At 44.3% G+C, this 12663-nt stretch overlaps 2 protein-coding genes across 2 annotated transcripts; one reads left to right on the forward strand and one right to left on the reverse strand.

Moving 5' to 3' along the window:
* Positions 1-824: 824 nt before the first annotated feature.
* Positions 825-1817, forward strand: TADA2B (transcriptional adaptor 2B; the record flags this gene model as incomplete). The annotated part of the gene is made up of 1 exon (XM_010137738.1): positions 825-1817. A coding segment is annotated over one exon (993 nt), but the record flags the coding sequence as incomplete, so codon positions are not given.
* Positions 1818-7207: 5390 nt separating this feature from the next.
* On the reverse strand, positions 7208-11999 carry GRPEL1 (GrpE-like 1, mitochondrial (E. coli); the record flags this gene model as incomplete). Its single annotated transcript, XM_010137739.1, has 3 exons — positions 7208-8269; positions 10220-10301; positions 11831-11999. Coding segments are annotated over 3 exons (598 nt in total), but the record flags the coding sequence as incomplete, so codon positions are not given.
* Positions 12000-12663: the final 664 nt, after the last annotated feature.

The following is a 12663-nucleotide window of genomic DNA, read 5'->3' on the forward strand; positions in this document are numbered from 1 at the left end:
CCCGTGCCGGCCGGCTCCGTGCGCGGCCTGCAGGAGAGCTGCCGGTCAGAGGAGCACTTCGGGCTGCTCGGACCTGTCACTGCCTTGAGCTCCAGCACAGCCTGACCCCGGGCTGTGTGTCTTACAGATCTCGTACCCTCCTCTTCTCAGCGTTTGGTCGTTTCCTTTGGTATGCCGCAGCTGTGAGCATGCTGCTTGCCTTCTGCGTCAGCGTACAGCCAGGCTTGTTTTTAAAAACAGCACTCAAAAGCACCACAAGTTGATTCATTGTTACTTGATTATGTTTTGCTCCATGAATCGTAAAGACTTTTTCAAAATCTTAATCATCACTGTAGGTTGTTTCAGCCTGTCCTCTCTGCTAGTTAAGAGCTATCTTACTGTAAACACCATCTTTACGTCACTCTGAAAGCTCTTCAGCAGCACCATGTAAATGAGCAAGATCCAAATCTCGGTGCTGGCTTGGGGCTTAGAAAGCTTCCTGCTAGTAGTAAGCTGACTCTTTGAGAGAGCGAGAGATGCTCAGGAATCACCACGTGGACCCCGTGTCTCGCTGGCGTTCCTATGCCCAGAGGATCTGATGCAGCTTGCCTTAGTGGTGATGGTTCTGGTGCTGTTCTCGTGGCCCTCGTGCCTCTGCGCACTTGTAAGTACTTAATCTGGGCCTAAGAATGCAGATCCGATGGAAGCGTGGCTAATTTCAGTATTACTAGAGAAGTTTAGGTGCAGTGAGTTGGCTTCTGAGGAGCAGGGAAGAAGAAATCCTGCTCTTCCCTGAGCGCACGTTACGCTGGAGATGTTATTGCTCCCCCTTCTTTTCCACCTAGGAGGACATGGCTGCTCACGTGGGGGCATCCCGGACGCCCCAGGAGGTGATGGAACACTACGTGAGCATGTATATCCACGGCAACCTGGGCAAAGCCTGCATCCCAGACACTATTCCCAACAGAGTGACAGATCACACCTGTCCCAGCGGTGGCCCGCTGTCTCCCAGCCTGACCACGCCACTCCCGCCGCTGGATATATCGGTGGCTGAGCAGCAGCAGCTGGGATACATGCCGCTGCGGGACGACTACGAGATCGAATATGATCAAGACGCAGAGACTCTCATCAGTGGCCTTTCAGTGAACTACGATGACGACGACGTGGAAATAGAGTTGAAAAGAGCACATGTAGACATGTACGTAAGGAAGCTCAAGGAGAGGCAGCGGCGAAAGAACATCGCACGGGACTATAACTTGGTACCGGCCTTCCTGGGGAAGGATAAAAAGGACAAGGAGAAAGCGCCCAAGCGGAAGATCACAAAAGAAGAGAAGGAGTTGAGGCTGAAGCTGAGGCCTCTGTACCAGTTCATGTCTTGTAAGGAGTTTGAGGACTTCTTTGAGAACATGCACAAGGAGAGGATACTGCGAGCAAAGATCCGGGAGCTGCAGCGGTATCGTCGAAATGGAATCACCAAAATGGAAGAGTCGGCAGAGTACGAGGCAGCCAGGCATAAACGGGAGAAGAGGAAGGAGAACAAAAACATAGCTAGTTCCAAGAGAGGGAAGGAAGATGGGAAAGAAGGTGAATTTGCTGCCATTGAAAACCTGCCTGGCTTTGAACTCCTGTCGGACAGGGAAAAGGTGCTCTGCAGCTCTCTAAACCTGAGTCCTGCGCGTTATGTGACTGTAAAAACCATAATCATCAAAGACCATCTCCAGAAAAGACAAGGCATTCCTTCAAAGAGTCGCCTTCCCAGTTACTTAGATAAGGTACTGAAGAAAAGGATTTTAAACTTTCTAACAGAAAGTGGTTGGATATCCAGGGATGCTTCATGAAACTCAGCCCGTCTGAAAAATCACAGCAGAGGCTCGTTGTAGCCTCAAGGACTCTGTTATTTTCCCTTCCCTCCCCAAAGATACGGAAATTATGTCATTTAAAAACAACAACCACAAAAAAGCAAATACGTAAACCCCCACAGTATTCATGATCCAGGGTTCAGATGGACTTTTGCTTTGGATCATGGAGAAAACTTAATTGTGAAACTTCGACATAGGATTTCACTGCTTTGGGTACATGATTAGAACAGGTTTCTTTCACATGAACTTCCTCAGGTCCAGTAGTCCGAGTAGTTACTTTACTCCTTACTACTGGACACACGAGTATCAGTGTAATCCTTGCTTTTCTCTAAAGGCGGGAGACAGTTTCATTTGCTGGAAACTTTCCCTCCGCTTTGTTGGGTTTGGTTTTTTTTTTTGCGTAATGCTGGCAGCAAAGTAAAGCTTACACAAGTCCTGAGCTCAGGAGCACGGTGAGCCGGGATTTTTGTGACCATTGTTCAGCTTTCAGAACGTTCTCCTTAGTAACTACAGCCAAGGTGCTGGGACAGCGGGGCGAGAGTTTCCGTCAAGAATACGGCAGGGATGAGCCATGGCAGGGCGTGGAAGGAAAGCAATGTGGTAGGTGAGATGCCTTCAGGTACTTGTGCTGTGGCGAGGGTTCTTGAAGAGCTACCTTCACACCCAGCTGATCCAGACGCAGCTTTGGCTCCAGTTTTTGCTGGAACAGACCGCACTCTAGTTTCGATGTTAACAATCAGTAGTAAAGATGCAGGAGTACCGGGCAGCTGTGGTGCTCTGTTCTGGAGGAGAGGTCAGCGCTACTGTGAAGTGGCTGATTTGGGCCAGGAATGGGGTTTGGGAAAATAGGCAGTCAGCTGTCTTGCCACAGTGAGGCAGCAGAATCAGTTTCTCCTTGTCGGCGGAGCCTACTCCTCCGTCTTCAGTGTCTGTAATTTCTGTATGGGCTGAGGAGGTGTAGCTGCCTCCTGAATTTGACTGGGACAGGAAAGGGAAGAGGCTCGCAGAGGGAGAGCGATACCACACTGAAATTGTTTTTTAGAAACAACACTTGAGAAGTGATGCACATTAGGTCAGACTGCACAGCTGACGTGCTTCCCGAGTGCAGAGCTGTAAACCAAGCCGTTACCGGGTTCTAATTGCCCATACTTTGACGTGTACTGGGCAGAGCACACTGAAGGTGGAATTACTGATGCGGCAGGAGAACTGTGACTGCAGCCCACTGTGGCGAGGACAGCGCACCTGTCCCAAGGCCAACCACTGCAGTCTGAGCTGGGTGCTTGTGACAGGCAGCAGCTGGCGACCCAACAGAGCGTGTGACAGAAACACCAGACCCACAGTGCTGCTTTAGTAAGACCTACCAGTTAAGGGAAAGATGTTGAAGGACTAGAAAAGGATTTTTATGCTCATTTCATCCTTAAACTCCATTAAATTTGGTATTTAACCAAATGAATGCAAAATGGTGGTTGCCTGGTAGAAGATGGCACAGCATTACTTGTGCCTAAGCCTCTCTGCTGGTCATGTCCCCAGCAGGAAGCTGTGGCCGGAGGCCAGTTGGGCAGGTCTTCTGAAGTGCAGGTGTGCCAAAACGTGGAACTCGACTGGCTTCAGAACAAGTGCAAGCACTGGAAACATCACCTTGGTTTGACGCTTTGGGCTGCAGTCAGTGGGGATACCACAGAATCTTACAGCAGTATTAGTTCTGCAGCTTGGCAGAGGTTTACTGATCCGAACTGGGGGTTAGTTAATACATCCAGCATTACCCAAATAGTGTTACCAGTGAGCTTAGAGTAAAAGAGGTACAGTTACAAAGCCAGCATTTCTAAGGAAGAAAAACCCAAAACTCTAGTGCCTTTTTCTTTTGAGTTTGTGATGTTATGTCCCTTGGAAGAATGGTAAGGGCTATGTCCTCTCAGATGTACTACTTTGTTTGGCTTACCTGTAAGTGGCTTGTTGTGGAACACTTGAGACAAAACTGCCTCTCCTTGGCAGCAGTGGGACTAACAACTGCAACGTGCTGCGCAGCTTTAAGTACCACATCCACTCTACATGCATGTACGAACAGCACACGAGTTCATAAGGTGTAAACCCTCTGTCCTGCTCCTGGGGAAAGGAAGCGCAGCCTTTCTTTCTAGTATTCTAGTTATGCAGTTTGGTTCTTCCTGTAACTCGTTGCCTAACTGCCACAACATACCATTAGCCAGTGTTCTGGAGCCTCAGCTCTGCATGTAGTGGAGAGTTTATAAGATTTTTTTTTTCCCCTCCTCATATCTGTGATTTTTATATTTCTATGCTGTTTTGGCACACCTAACTGAAGCAATAGCCTAAAGCCCATCTGAACAATAACTTTAAAAAAAAAAAATCTCAGCACCAATGAGTCATTTAAATGTTGAAGTGAATTCTGCATTTACACTTAGCAGTTTCTTAATTCCTCAGCCCCTCCAAAATGTTTGTTTGGTGCTAGACATAACTTATTGAACATCAAAATGAATGTAAAATAAAGTTATTTTTAATGTATGAAATATGGATATCAATATTTATTTTATACTTAACAAGCAAATTCAAGGTGTTAAATGTTTGCTTTAGCAAATACTAGTCCCTTGGAGAGGGCTTCCCTAGAAGCAACGTCTCACTGTCAGCCATGCTTTTAATTTTAAAGGTGACTTGCACTAGAGGATGCTGCTGTTCCATATTTTCTCATGGAACTGATTTAGTTTAAGCATTCCTTTGTTATGAGCTGCTGTTTGTTTGTTTTGTTTGTTTTTAAGTTGAGATGCAGTTATGTTAATCCAGCAACTTGCTAGAGCTATGCTGCTGCTTCTGTGGTGAAGGGGCTGAGAAAAAACATGGCAAAGAGCTCTTCTCTTCAACTTGTATCTTGTGTTGATCTGGACGTGCTTCCTGTACTGTACAAATAACCCAGCCTTCATGTTGCTAATGAAAAGGTGTTTTATATGCTTAATGCTCTTGACTTTTCTAATTAAAGATATTACTAATGATAGTGTCTGTCCTAACAGCATCGATGTAAGCCTATGAAAAAGTGACACTCCATAAGCTGTTCAAAATACTGATCTTCTGCTACTGATGGAGGCAGCAATAAGTCTGTTTTAATGGTGTGTTTACTTCAAACAGTCCAGTCTCAGCGATGTTTTACAGTAGTATTTGTTCACCAGGTAACAAGGGAGCATTAATCTCCTTTTTGTGTGTCCTGCCCAGCGCAGAAGGGCTTGTCACAGCCTATTTTGGATACAGACCCTCCTGCCCTGTGTTCCGTTACAGTCCCAGCAAGCATTAACAGTGTTAGGAGGTTTGCACGAGCCTTTGACCATAAACTGCCTTGTAAATCACACAAACTAAGCACTCTGGCGTTACTCTCCTGTGCAGCGGCTGCATCACATTTCTTTGCAACTGTAATGGACTTCATGAGCCTTTTGGTTTACTATCTCTTCTTGCAAAATGTTTTTTGCATGTGCCCCAGTTGCTCTTAAGTGATGACACAATAAATACTGTGAAGGAAGGTACCTGGGAGCACGGTCAGCTCATCAGCTTCTTCCTTAAAGGGAATGTTGCACTCATTTGAGTAGCATACTGGCGCAGCCGTGCCAGACACACAAATGTCTGTGCTGAAATCATGTAAAACCTAACTGATGTTGTGCACACTCAGCAGTTTACTAGGTTTTTGCATTGTATATTGGTAAATAAACTTGTATTAAAGTTTCTTTCCATTACTGATTTCATGGTAATGTAGCTTGCACGATGAGGAAAATGGCTTAAGTCCTTTCTTCAGTAACGAATGGAGGTGGCATTTTCTGCTAAGTAATGATGGGTGGAGAAGTGGTCGCTAGGAAGCAGCTAAACCAGAGATACTGGGGGTGGCTTTGCTGGCTGCTCTTATGCTTACATGCCAGAACCACCTTCCTCACGTACAGGTAGCTTGAGCTCTCCGTAAAGACTGGAGCTCTCTACGCTGAAGGCCTCCCTGAAGGGGCACGCTCAGTTACCAGCTTCAGAGATACTAGTTTGAGTCCTGGGATGAACATTTAACAGTAACTTGTGTTTAGGAACACTCTGAATGAAGCAATGTAGTCCAAAAAAAAGATGGTTTGTGTGAGGCGCTGGGAAGCTCACTAACAAAAATCTTAAATCTGCTAGGGAAGAATTTGCCCCTCAGTTGCTCTACTGGAAAAACTTCTATAGTAATGAAGTAATTTTAGACTTAATTTAGAGGGAGGGGGCAGAACATCACATGACAGTTCTTAAAGGGTACAGAAATGGACCCTGGTCCCATTTTGGTCTATCAGTTGAGCACAAAGTGCAACAAAACTTTCTTCAGTCCCATGTCACACAGCTGCAGCATGCTCTAACCCAGACGGAACAAAGCTGCTTCCAAATTCAACTGAAGTATATGGAAACACCCCCCCCCCTTTTCTTCCCCCTGTAGTTTTACACTCAGTCTTTGCATTTCGATCCCTGTACTTGCTTAGTTTAAAAATAAATAACACTGTAATTGTCTTCTCACATGCAATGAAAATTATTGTCCTTCCCCCTGCCTTGCCTAGTCAAAGCACTGAATTTGTTTCTTGGAGTTGAGAAAGAAAGAACGAATCCTTAACGATGCCTAACCCACAAACAGTAGTATGCGCTGAGGTTGTTCCTCATTAACTGTCTGATTCCCAACAGGCAAACCAGCACGAGGAAAAAAGTCTTAAAGAACAAGTACTCGCTTTTCACCATGAGTGAGTAGCTCAGTGTTCAGTGAACTGTTGGCAACTCCTCTGCATCTGAACCAAAAAAAATTAATCAATGCTTGACCTTAAGGTAAGAAGCTCCTTAATCCAAGACAACCAGAAACATGGGTGGAAAATTCAGAAGTACTCACTGTTTACCAGGTCCTAACAACATGCAAAAGTTTGAAGTTTCTGTCCTGTGTGTTACATGTCTGGGCTTTGAGGGCACAAGAGGACAGATGGTTTGTCAGGTGTGTAATTTGCCAGGTTCCATCCACTCCTATCCAGGTGACCAGACAAACATAGGACAAAGCATTCAGTTAACCATGTCCTGTGTTTTAGCTGAGTCTGCAGGACTGGGAGCAGCAGGTGGAGTTAAGACACGGAAAGAGCCGAGTGTGGGAAAAGTTCTGTTGCATCTTAAGATCCAAGCTGAGTAAATGCAGAAAATGGAGATGAAACTCAGTCCACGCTTTGTTTGAACCACTTTGTGCAATTACTTATGTAATTCTAAAAGACAGCACATACCAAACTCTAAGCTAATCACTTCTCTGGGTGTTCTGGCTTTCAGCGGGGTTGTTACTACAGTTTACATAACACACTGGTTGTAAAGCCTGGAAGTTACAAGACTATCAAAATTGTTTAAATCAATTTATACAACATTAAATTAAAAATCCACAAATAGGATAAATTCTATTGGATCTTCAATGCCATACAAGTATTAGATGGTTTTCTGGATTCAATGTTAGTACAGAACAAAAAGAGTTGCACAATTATAGAAGATGTCTACTCTCTGTTGCCTTTTATTTACAGGTCAGAATTCACAAGAGTTTCATTTTCATTTGTTGAGAAAGATTATTTCTGAATAGGTGAAAAAGGGCATTTATCACATCAGTGTGTAAAAGCTGTTGGACGCTTGCAGAAAATGAGTTAGTTGTACTGCTTCGCCCACTTCTGCAACATTAGACTACAAAACAAAAAGAAGTGTTTGAACCACTATCTGGAGTTTCAATCTACACATAGTGATAAACATGAGATTGCAAAATTCCTGCGAGCATTTTGTTCCTTTCAACTGAACGCACCTTCCACAGCAATAATTGTAAAAAGTGTTGTCATATTTAGAGCATTAGAGGGCTTAATGGCTCCTCTATTTCACATTAATAAGAGAGCTTACGGAACAGTGATGTTGAAGGCCACTAAGCAAAATAATTTAATCAGTTGCTTTATTTTCACTGGGAGACCTCAACCAATTCATTTCAACGTCTCAGGGCAGAGTAATGAGGAGAGCATGATGTAAGGGAGAAACCATCCAGCTGTTTAATAGTTGTATGGCATTTTAAATTCTCCGATTAAGCAGCTAAGCGTCTTTCACAACACCCACCAGGGCAGGCCGCAGCGTACGCCCGTGCAGCTTGTAGCCAATCTTGGATACTAACGCAATAGTGCCAGGCTCCTTGCCTTCCATGGGAGCATGGAACAAGGCTTCGTGTTCGTAGGGGTCAAACTTGGCTCCGACAGGATTCAGTCTGAGCAGGCCATGTTTTTTAAACACTTTTTGAATCTGTACTTCTGTCATAACAAGACCTTCATATAAGCTCTTCAAGTGAGGATTTTCATCCTTAATTTCTTCCTTTGGTACACTTTCTGTTGCTTTCTCCAGAATGTCTGCAACTTCTAGTAAGTCCTTACAGAAGCTCTGAATCCCTATAAAGAAATAAAAGAGAATGGAATGCGATTAGTCCACTGAGGGAAACAAGCCTTAAAAAAAGCAAAAACCCAGCAGGCAACCCTAAAACCTACAGCGATAATCGGTACTCTTTTAGGCTCTTAGTAAGATTCATGATGCTGTAAGCACGGGGTAAAACGTCCTTTCAGATTTTACTTGATTACAGAACTATTACAGATGCCTTGAAATCCAGATCACCTCCTCTACTTCTATTTCAACTTAATGCTTACAGAGCTCAAGCTATGCTGCTGACTTGACGTGAACTGGTAACATTCTAAGCGAAGTTACCAAAACCTTCAGACGCTTGATGTAATTTCCTTGTGTGCCTCCCATCCTGGGATTCACCTGAAGTTCAAAGCGTTATGTTGCCCTATTCCTACCCTTTAATCTGATGTGCTGACAATATCTGCATTAGAAAAAGCTTGTAGTCAGACGGGTGAGTCCAAGAGATGAACTGGGATTCTTCCTGGACTCAAAAGACCTCACACCTCTCCCTCCCACCGCAGAGTCAGAAGCTGTGCCTTGTAAAGACCAGGCAATTCCTGCGCTGATGACTGTCTGTGTCCTGAGGCTGTTCTCTGGCTCACACTGGAATAATCTGGACTAATCTCGCTTCAGGCAATCTGCCTGTAGAAATCATGAAAAAATCAAACCAATTCGGTTGAATAACACACTTCTATGTAGAGATAAGCCAGTCACCAACGGCACTGCATTTTGGTAGCCCCGTTGGTTTTTTATTTTTTTAGCCACAGCCAGCCTTTTTAATTCTAGCTAACATTTTAGATGTTTTTTTCCCTTACCAAGTAGCAATATGAGCATTACCAGAGGACAAATCATCAATTCAAAGAACAACAACTACAGAAGCACCTTGCAAGATCTATAGGGATCAGCTAGCTCTCAGTAAAGGGTCATTTTAACAACTGCACAACTTCACAGAGACTTGAGCTCTTTACAGAACAGCAACTAACAGTGTCCAAGTAGTTCCAAAAATACAAACAACTGAATCAAGATTTTAAATTAAAACTTAAACTGTGGTTAGGGCTGAAGTGTCCCAGATTAACCACTTGTCTAGTGATCTGGATCAAGCCAAACAATGAAACTCTTCAGAAGGTGGTTTGTTTTGGGGTTTGGTTTGTTGGGGGTTTTTTTTGTGCTTAAGTTATCTCTGCAAGTATCTGTGACTGGATCTGTGAATTTGTGCAAGTCTGAGAAATTAGTTTCTCTTCCTTCAACAGAAAAAGCAGTCATATATGAATAATAAAACTTACAATCATGCAGATTATTTGTAGTTTAGTTTTCATGAAAAGTTTTATTTGAATATTTATTTGTATTGTAGCATCTCTGAGCTCAGACATGACTCAAAGTCATTCTACACTAAGTAGTATATTAGTATTGAAAATCCATGGCAGGATGAAGCATTCAAACATCCATGAAAATGGTACAATACTATGTAACTGAGAATGCTTTTTCTTACAGTGCACATTAACTGAAAACCCTGTGTTCAGAAATTAAAACAAACACCAGGAACAAACCACCCTATACCAGAAGGAAAGCTAGTGTTCCATTCTCTTGGTTTACTTTTTACAGTCAGTCAGCTCTAAGACCAAAGCGTGTACAAAAGGCAAACTCTGGGCTGCAAACCTTACTGAAAAATCTCCTAGTGCAGTACATACTGTAGGAAATCAGATACCAAATTGTTTAAAGAAAACTGCAAGTTGTTGACTTTAGCAGTTTAAGGCTTGCCCTTGTCTAGCCAGATGATTACAAGTCTGATGCAAAGTGAGGAACTGATCAAACCTCTCTGCCTCACAAGTAGTCGGAATCACTGGGAGGTACAACTTGTCAAAGCTGTGGACCAGTCAGATCAGTTTTCCAGGCTTTGCATTTCCTGGGTCTTATGAGTATACGCAGAAGGAGCCTCAACTGACCGTATAACTTCGCCTCTTCTACCAGTTTCTGGCTTCTTTGCCTCACGTTTTCTGCATCTGCCAAGGCACGCTTGTACTTGTCCTGCAGAAGAAAAAACAGTTACAGAAGAGATTTAATTCCTGGTGGTTGGGTAGTTGACAGTAATTCAAAACAGCACATAAAACATAATTTTAAACAATTGCATGGCCTAATCGCACCATCTAAAGAATAATTGGAAGACAACATGCCAATTATCACAGCATCTCTCCTACCAAGGCAGATGTTTGCTTCACTTTAGTGCAGATAGAAGTGAGGGAAAGAAAATAAGATGGGTTTCCAGACTCTCAATATTTGTCAACAGATTAGCTGGAAGAAATTTTTAACTCTAAGGATACATCGAGTTTAATGAATTGAAGGTTTCTGCCTTTTCTGATGCGTGTTCACAGAATGCCACCATCAGTCATAAGGTAATCTGATGCTACAGAAATGAGATCCAGCCCAGCCATGACTCTCAAACCACCTCTTCCCTCTCCAAACACACCACAGTGTCCTCCAGTTTTTTCAAACTTTAAAAACTATGAAGGCTTACTCCTCTGCTGTTCAGGTTAAGTTTTGGTCTGTTGTTCCTAGCAATGTGGCCACCTAGCAGCAGATGTACTAAGAATGAAGTTCAGCAAACCTAGACACTTCAGGTGGAGTGCTTCAGCGCCTAACCCGGAGCTCCAGGTTGGGCTTCCACTCTCAGTATGCTTCACCTTCACATGCTAGTGAAAAATCTCAGAACAGAATAAAAATAGTCAACGAGTTGACTAAAGAGCCACGTTAGGTAGCCAATAGCAAAAGCTGTTAACAGAAGTTAAATGCCATCTCAGCTTTGTCCTTCACTGCTCTGGGAAAGGCAACAGAAACGGACCCCCGGCCACTTAGGATCCATAGGTGCTGCTTCTACAGAAGGTTCTGGGCTACCTCTCGAAGTCTCACACGCACTTGAAATAAAGCACTCATCCAGAAAAGCAACACTGTTTCATCCACGCCTCCCACCACTCTAGGCATCCTTCACCCTGTGCTGACAGAACGCGAGACACATTAGGCCAGGCAGAGGGAACGTGATGTTTCAGCCTTGTGCTTGGAGAGCTCTCCAACAGAGAAGGACTGAAACATTCACTTCCTGAGTATGTAATAAGTGCACTCTTATATAAAAGCTTAGCATCGTTAAGCCTGACCTTTGAAAACTCAGCAGCTGTTTTCAGAAATGCTACTCTTAGCACAAACAAACGTACACGTCAAGGATGCACTCAAACCCTTCCACGGGCTTCCAAGTTTTTGTCCACTGGGCAAAACCTAAGTGAACCGAAATCACTGAAACTCAGTAACAAACTTTTAGGCTGGAGAAGGTCCAATTACATCCAGAAATCAGAAAGAAACCACCCAAAGTCCATACCAGGGACACAGCCCAGATCTTGCAGTACAGCTACTCTTCAGTTCGAAGCAATGATGAAGCTGCAGGGTTGTTTTCAATAACTAACCAGCAGTCACTCAGGTGTATCCAGACTGTGCACTGAGAACCCAGGCGAACGCTCTCAGGAGTGCAGTTTGTAAGGTATGCAACCTGATGGCTAAAAGACACTTACGGTAACTTCTTTTAGTTGTTCTTCCAGCTTGGCCTTTTCTTCAGTTAACATTTTTTCAGCAGAGGCGGGTTCAACCTTCTGCTCATTTTGGCTCTGACTCTGGTCCTCTTCCAAGTTTTGGCCAGTATTTTTCTGTTGTGTTGCTACACAGAGCAGTCGTGGAGAAGTCCTATGGCAAAAACGTGGACCATTTTAATCAGTTACTTACTTTGTAAGGTATTAGCATTTTCTGGATATAGGAGACATTGTGACACATTGATGTCTACAAAACTCTCACATTAAAGCACAAATTAATACAACAATTCTAGGCCTGTAAAAACTGTTTGTGGAACCTTTCAGCAGAAGAAATGACTCAGCCCATCTAAACTGCTGCAAAAAGTAACTTTGCTGCTGGGCAGCGGCCTCTGAGTGTCCACTATATTCAGCTTCTAGAGCTGGAGCACTTTTAAGGGGATAGGAGCTGTCTTCAGCAGTGTACTCTGTGAAGAAGCAAATCCAGTCTACGTGATGCAATCACCTGCAACAGTCTCCCAGGAAACACGCGGAGGGGAACAGCGGGCAGTCAGCGGGGAAGCGCCTCCTGTGTCTCCGCTGTACCTCACTGTGCCGCAAACACCACGCCAAGAACGGGCCGTCTCCGTGAAGGCGACAATTGATCCCTTCCTAACGCTTCTCAGGCTGAGCTGCCTGAGCGAACCGGCCCAGGGTGAGGCGGGTGGGCCCGTGCCGCAGTGACAAAAGGTCTCGCTCGGGTCCCCGCACGCCACATCACGATCCCAGGCCTGGAGGGCCCCGCAGTGCCTGGCCGGGCCCCTGTCCCGGGAGAGGGTAAG

Source organism: Buceros rhinoceros, unplaced genomic scaffold, assembly GCF_000710305.1.
Source record: "Buceros rhinoceros silvestris isolate BGI_N320 unplaced genomic scaffold, ASM71030v1 scaffold28576, whole genome shotgun sequence".
Lineage (NCBI taxonomy): Eukaryota > Metazoa > Chordata > Aves > Bucerotiformes > Bucerotidae > Buceros > Buceros rhinoceros.